Source organism: Rhagoletis pomonella, unplaced genomic scaffold, assembly GCF_013731165.1.
Source record: "Rhagoletis pomonella isolate Grant_MI unplaced genomic scaffold, Rhpom_1.0 Rhpom_scaffold_00038, whole genome shotgun sequence".
NCBI classification, from domain to species: Eukaryota; Metazoa; Arthropoda; class Insecta; order Diptera; family Tephritidae; genus Rhagoletis; species Rhagoletis pomonella.
Window position 1 is genome coordinate 378,726 of NW_023458592.1, and position 7,997 is coordinate 386,722.

The following is a 7,997-nucleotide window of genomic DNA, read 5'->3' on the forward strand; positions in this document are numbered from 1 at the left end:
TAACGATAACAAGTGTTGTTAAAATAGAGTAGTGAATCGCACTACTGGACATTCTGACTTAGAAGGCAATGAATTTGCCGATCAAGAAGCGAAAGCTGCTATACGTTGCCACTGGTTATTACACAAAATTTAAACCAAACTGACATTAATAAATATTTAAAGAAAATCCTTTGTGAAAAACATCTCACAATGTTCCAAAAATGTAATAACTGGTACCAAGTAATAAATAAAGATATGAAAACTATTGCTGATTATCTAAGTCATGTTTCGCAATAAGATATAAATAGACTTGACCAAATAAAATTTACTCGACTGCGCTTGGGACATACTAAAATTACTAACAAACATCTCCTTGACAAAACTATTTTACCATTATGCCCACTGTGTAATTGTAACGCAAATATTTCCATTGAACATTTCCTTAATATTTGTCCGGCAATAAACCATGCCAGACAACAGTTATTTGGTGATACTAGACCTACACTTAATTTATCTAATATTGATAACAATAGTATTAAAAAAATTATAAAATTCCTTAAAGTAGTTAACATTTATCATGAAATTTAAGCAAAATGTTAAGAAATAAAATAGTGCTATAAGATAATAAGATAATATAAGATATAAGATAAGATAATAAGATTTTCATAATGTAAGAATTGTTTAAAAGCATAAATATTATTAGACGTAAGAGTTTTATGTAAAAAATAATGTTAAATTTAAGTGATTTCTTAGCATAATTTAGGTTTAAGTAACTAACTTATATATAGCCGAAAGCCGAAGCAGCCAGTGCTATATCGAAATCGTATGTTAGTTTTTTTAGCTTTGTAAGCAGAACTATCATTATTAATAATAATAATAATAAATCTAAAAAAGGGAAAGTCTCTTTTAGTATGTATGCATGTCTTTTTGGTTTTACACGGTTATTCAGACAAAATTTTCATTTTCGCTTTACACGGATTTCTCAGAAACCTTTCTACCATGTAAATCGGGGGATAACAGCTGCACTGAGAAACGTTCATTAAATTAGCTCTAACGGGCACTTAACTAATGATCGTTAAATAAGTTTATAAGTGACAGGCGCACTCAGAGTAGTTTAATGATTACTTAAGGTGTCCTCAGTAACGATTTGAAAAATTTCTCTCTCAGAGTCAGTTAATGATTCGTTAACGGCATTTAATGAACATTACAGTAAAGTAATCAAAAACCTTTACTTAACTTTTTAACGAATGATTTTGAAATTTTTTGTTTGTTTTTGTTGTTTCAATTTCGACAACGTCGCTATAACAGTGGCAATGGCCCAGTGAGCATAGCACTTTCGTGCCATTCAAGCGATCCGAGTTTTCAATCCTCGGCAACGAATTTTATTAATAAAATTTTTTTAAATTTTAATGCTTACAAAATTAATATTTTTATCTTATTTGATGCTCAGCAACTTTCTTGATTCATCTTTATTCTTTTACTTTCAGTTCCTCAAATTTTTAGTGGTTCCTGTTTAAAAAAAAATATATATTTTTTTTCATTTCGTTTAGTTTTTAGAAAACTTATTGCTAAACGGTAAATATAATAACGCCACTAGTACATCTTTCAATTAGTCATTCTAAGGGCCGTTTTCTCATCTATACGAGTTTTCGTTTTCTCATCAGCGCATTAATTTCTCGAATCGATAAACTGTTGCTCACCAGATGCAACCTTTAAAATTTGTACCCAACTTTAAATTTTGGTTTGGTTTTGGTTCATGAGTCAGATATATTAGATATTTCAACCAAGGTTTTGGTTTTTGCTAACAGTTGCTCTTGCTCTATATTTGCTTATGTTGCATTGCCAACCTTTGAAATTTTATGACGAATGTAGTGAAGTTTCACTCTCGGAAATGTAGTGAAGTTTCACTCTACGGAATAACAAATTTATTTTTACCTGCAAGGTAAGAAATCGAAAACACTTTAAAGTGAGGAACAATTTATCTGACCTGTTAGTAAAGGCAACTTTACTGCTTACATTAGAAAACGGCCCTAAATATAGAAAAGAGCTTTCAAGATAGTTGCTGGAATATATGTAAAGACTTGTCTCTCGAAAGTCTGAGGTGAGTTGAAAGACAGATGTCAGAATTGACCTGTTATTGGTCTTGTTTGTCTTTTAGCAAACAATATAATTAAATTAGATCAAAAAAGCAAAAAAAAATCAATAAAGATAGTTTATTAAAATTAAACAAGAAAATAAATAAATAAATAAAAGATGAAAAAGGAAATTTTTCCTCCCTAGGACTCGAACTCGGATCTCTCGAATAGCACGCTAGTGCTCTGCTCACTCAGCCATTGCGTCTGCGGAGCCAGTGCGCGCAAAATGATATAAATACTTATATTTTATTTCAAACTGAACGAAAAAAGTGAGTGATGCCACAAAAATGAAGGGCCGCAACTGGGGCCATACTTAAATTTTTTATTTCATAATTTTTAACTCTGAGAGGAAACATTAATTAACAGATTAAACGATCATTAGTTAAGTGCCCGTTAGAGCTAATTTAAAGAACGTTTCTGAGTGCGACTGTATGTGTATTAAATTTTGAGTCGGGTTCCGGTCGCATTGCAGGATTTTGTTTTTGACGTGGTCTAATGTACATACATATATATATGCATGTATAATATATATACTCACATGTTGCACGACACTTATTAATTTCCCCATGTGACATTCATCGCATATCAGTGGATTGTTGTCCAATCGAACATTGCGAATGCGTTGAATGCGCATCGCTGTGTCATCGTTGATGCCATATAGTTGGTTGCGAGATAAATCCAAAAACTGTTAGCATTAATTAGTGGAGCGAATTCGGAAGATTTTGTGTAATTAAAAATTGTGATAAGTCCATTTTGCGGATGGTAGAGACGATCATGAAATGAGAAGTACAAGCAAAAAATTAGATGAGTATTTACTTAGTTGGTAGAAGTAGCAAAATTATAACTATTTTTCTTCAATTCCAAAAAAAAAACAGTAAAAATTCAAAATTTCTGAGCTTTATAGCACAGATGGTAATTTTTCGATGATCGAATCTTATTGAATTACATGGGGCTAGTCGGAAGGTACGCGAAACTTAAAGTACAAAACTCTTGGTTTTGTGAAATCGCCGCGACCTTGAAAACATTTTAGGGTCTTAACTAGGAATGTTAACCCCGGGATTCCGGGAGCCCGGACTTTTTAAGGTCTTGAAAATCCCGGGATTCTTGGCAAGTAATCTTGGTATTTTCGATATTTGTAATTTGCACTGATGGCAATATTACAAACTCTTTTTCTTGACCAGTATTGGCTATATTCTTTTTTTATTTAATAATTAATATTTTTTTATAAATGTCTAGTTCATTATACATATAACACCGCGCGATAATATATTTTAAACACAAATATCAATATATTCGCGAAACCCTGGGCCAAATATAGTAAAATTGCTTTTTTAGTTTTTCACTCTGACGTTAGTAATTCAAAAATGATTTAAAAAAATTAAGAGAAATGTACTTAGAGAAGAAGTACAGGTATAAAATTAATGAGGAAATCCTGTAGAATTTAAACATACTCAAGTTTCTGGTGCAGAAGATCTGGTAAATATTGAAAATGTCATTTTAAAATTTTATGCTTGAAATTTCGCAATATTTGTTTTGGTAAAAATTATATGTTAAGTGCTTATATAAACTCGATAACATCTTCGAATTTCGTTCTTCTAACTTTGTCAGCTTAAAAATTACCTATTCGTCCTTGTGAATCCAGAAACTTTAAATTTTTTAAATTTCCTATTGCATTTGTTACCCATATTTTTATTCAACATTGCATTGAATTTTTTCAACAATGTTTGGAATTAATCATATCTTTGAAATTACAAAGTTCTTCAAAATAAATCCTGCGGTCAGAGAGAAAAAATAAAAATGCCACTTTAAGTAAAAAAGTAGGTTTCAACCCCATTTATTTATTTTTTACTTCATGGTAGGAGAGCTTCTCAAACAATATAGAAGACATTTTTTCGATTGCTTTGGATATTGCTTTGGAAAGAAAAATATTTGTACTAGTTAAGGATATAATAAGTTTTGTGAACACATTGTAAATATGAAGAAAATTTTTGGAATAAATCTGAATTTACACCAATTTTTATTATTTTTTCAACTTCTACAACATTTGATACCAAAATTTCAAAAGAAAATAGTCTCTTTTAGTCATTACTTCAAAAAGGATGTAAGTAAAAATAAGTATCTACACATATAATAAAATTGTAACAGGTCGATGTCTGTACACTATATATATTAAAGAAAAATTAATGTGGGGGTTCTGTATTAGAGCACCAGAAGCCAAATCAACCATTTTTAGAACTTTTGTCTGTCTCTCTGTCTGTCTATTAAAATGATAAAATACATGAAGTCTATATCTATACTTATAATAATATTGTAACAGGCCGAGTCTGTACCTTATAGATATTAAAGAAAAATTGATATGGTGGATGTTTATTAGAGCTACAGAAGCCAAATAAAAAATTTTTAAAATTTTTGACTCTCTGTCTGTCTGTATATTTGTACGCGCATCACTCGAAAACATGGAATTGAATGCAGTTTTCACCGATGTATCGCTAGAGATCTAGCTTACAATATAGAAGAAAAAACCTAGAGAGTTGCCACCTGTGTTTAAAATTTCTGTTCAGTTCAGTTCAGTTCAGTTCAAAAGAAAGAGGTTTACAAAGGCTACATCTGAAAATATTTTTGTGGAAGTTGCCACCTATTTGAAAACTTTAATTGAATTTACTTGATAGCATAAATGAAATATTGCAATATTGACATAAACTAAAGGACCATGAAATTTTAATGCCGAATTTTTTTAGGGGATTTGCCGACTCCTTGAAAAATTGTATTCATTTAAATTTGTACAATAAATGAAATATTACAATACGGGCATTAAACTAAAGAGGATTAGGAAGCTTACCTTTGAAAGTATTTTTGAAGCGGGTTGCCACTTATTTGAAAACTTTAATTCAGTTAAATTTATAAGATAACCTAAATGTTGCCATATGGGTATCAAACGAAAGTATTTGAGAATAATAAAATTGCAACAGGCCGATATCTGTACATAATAGATGCTAAAGAAGAATTAATAGGGGGTTTATTAGATCAACAGAAGCCAAATCTAAAATTTTTATAATTTTGGTCTGTCTGTCTGTATGTTTGTAAGGGCAACACGCAAAAACTAATGTTTGGAATGAAATGCAGTTTTCACCGATGTAAATATTGCTAGAGCTCTAATTGAAAATATAGAATCCATTTTATTTTTTGTTTTAGTTTATCTTCGACCATTATTCCTAGGTATTTGAATGTACTAACTTTTTCCAGTGCGTCGTTGTTTATATTTAGAGTTAGCAACAGACTGTTCTCAAAATTTCGCCTTGATATAACCACAAACTTAATTTTTATTGACATTCAATTAAGTGTGTTCAAGCATAACCAAATCGCACTCTTTGGAACTTCTGTGTGGAAGGTTATTCGCTAAAAAAATCAAAACTTTTCGTTGTTGCTGCCAAAAAATTTAGAAATCTGAGACGTCGCGCTTTACGATTTCATACAGTTCTCTGTACAATTATTTCACTAAACTACTAAACGGCTGCACCAATTTGTTTCATATTTGGAATATATGCCAGCACCTTGAAAATAAATATTCCGACCAAAAATTTACTCGGTATGTAGCTCGGCATATTCCTGAAAAGCTCATACAGACTATCACGTAAAAACCCAACATATCTCTAAAACCAATTACGCTGAGGAACTGAAACTTAGCACTGGTGCATATATTGCAAATGCATTGGAAAAGGGGAGGTGGCACCTTCCATACAAACTGAAATTCTCATATAGCTTATCTTTGGAACCGCTTACGCTAACGTCTTGAAATTCGACACAGCTACATATGTTATCAATACCGTACTTATGGCGAAAAGTGGATCGATATACATTTACGTAAACGCGCAAGTATCATTCGATTGGGAACTATTTTCTCCTAGATTCCTAAATCCCATTGAAATATTGTAACTTTGTTTTTAATTTTTAGTAAAAGGTAAAATGTATGTGAAAATTTTGCAGAATTTTTAAAATTTTTCACAGAGAATGGAGCTTTGATTTTACGTGTTTCGCTATAGACTGTCCTATGTGCATAAAATGATAGCCGTTTTCGTTGTTCGGACTAAACTCAAAAACCACTGAATAGAGTTCCGTCAGATTGTCGGAGGTTATCTTACATACATATATGGTCTTAGAAAACTCGGTAGGGGGTGCTGGAGTCGTGTTATTTATAAAAATCGTATTTATTAACCGATTTCGATCAAATTTTAAATGTGAGTTATGTACCTGTATGATGGAAAATTCTTTTGATAAAAATTGACCCGATGAGTGCCGCTGGAGTCGAGGTTGAAATTCATAACACGTATTCATTTTATGGTAAGCAATGGTTTTGCAGAAAATGGACCCAGTGGATGGCGCTACAGCCGAAATGTATAGAAACCCCGTGTGGTTGGTCTGCTTTGGCCCCATTTTTAAGTTATACGAATTTAGTTTTCAGATGTCTAAATGAAGGATGGGGTTAAGTTTGTCTGACGACTTCATGCACGATCATGCGGTCTTGCATCTACCCAGAAATCAGTTCATAAATATTACCACGAATTGTAAAAGTGGCGAATTAACAAGGAAATATCACCGTAGGTATATCAATTGCTTCATTTGAAAGATATTCAATAGATTACACGACTCATTTAGCTAATGTACCGGAAAACATTTCATCCTCTGGGACAGCGAGGATTCTTGGCCCTCCTATAACAGAAAACGCAATTCTATGCTCTTGAGTTTCCTTATAAGAACTTTTATTGGCATACGCATCGCAGAAATGTTGTAGTTGCAAGATCATAGAAAAAGATTACGCATGCTTGGCAGATATCTCACAGGTGGAAATAAGACCATCGGTAAAGCTCATGGCACCGAAAGGGATTGGTATTCCTTATGGTATCACAGCGTTACTATTATTGGCCTATGTGTGAGGAGGATACTGCGCCTTACAGGCTAACCTAATATTCACGCACGCCGCCAATTTATTGTCAAAAATTTCTCATGCACATGCAACTTGTATGAGATCAACCGAAATTGAACGGCGTGCGTATGAAGCTAACTCAATTTCCAATTTTTGTTCTGCGTGACATTTTGATTTGACGTTTCGCTCAATGAAATCAAATGCAAACGCATGCAAGTCAATTTCGGGTGACGCAAAAAAACAAATTCGACGGCATGCGTACCAAAACGCAAGCCGCGAATATTAGGTTAGCCTGTTAGTGGTTTCAACTTAAACCAAAAATTTTGATTGACAGACTATTTTTGCTTTTAAACGCTCTTTTGCATTGGCCAACGCAAAAGTTCTTATTAGGCGCTGCGAAGTAAGCGGGCATTGGCTAGTCATTTATAAAAATCAATAGATAATCGTGAAAGATATGAATTTTCTAAAAATTTCTTCCAAAATTACTTCCATGTAATTTTACAGAAAATTTGAATTTGTCTCTGAGTAAAGCATTCTCATGTCGGCCACCCAAAGTTGAATTTTCGATTGCTTATATATCATTTACCAAAACATGAAAGCTAACATAGTGTGCAATATTGACGTGTTGAGCTAATTTTATTTTTTTTACGAGTTATTTGCAAACAAATTTTTATGCACGCTTTTAAACTTTTTGGAATTTTTCAGCATGCATTTATTCTAATCTTTTGATTTTTTGACAGCAATTAGAGAACATGTTGGGCAACAAAATAAAGTGGTCAGTTTGTAAAATTTTATTTTTTTAATCAATTGAATTTTTTTACCAACTTCTCTTATACCTAGAAAAAAAATTCAAAAAGCATTATTTGCGCTAAACATTCGATTTCACTTTCACAAAAAAAAAACAAGTAAGAAAGCCTAAGTTCGGGCGGAGCCGAACATTAAATACCCGGCGCAAGTATTAA

General features: G+C 32.2%; 1 protein-coding gene across 1 annotated transcript in view; it reads right to left on the reverse strand.

Annotated features, from left to right (window-relative positions):
• Positions 1-7,997, reverse strand: part of LOC118749740 — a 54,588-nt gene that overhangs the window by 44,638 nt on the left and 1,953 nt on the right. Inside the window, exon 2 of the mRNA XM_036484518.1 lies at positions 2,653-2,799. Coding sequence (XP_036340411.1) covers positions 2,653-2,799 — 147 coding nt within the window. The remainder of the gene's footprint in view (positions 1-2,652; positions 2,800-7,997) is intronic.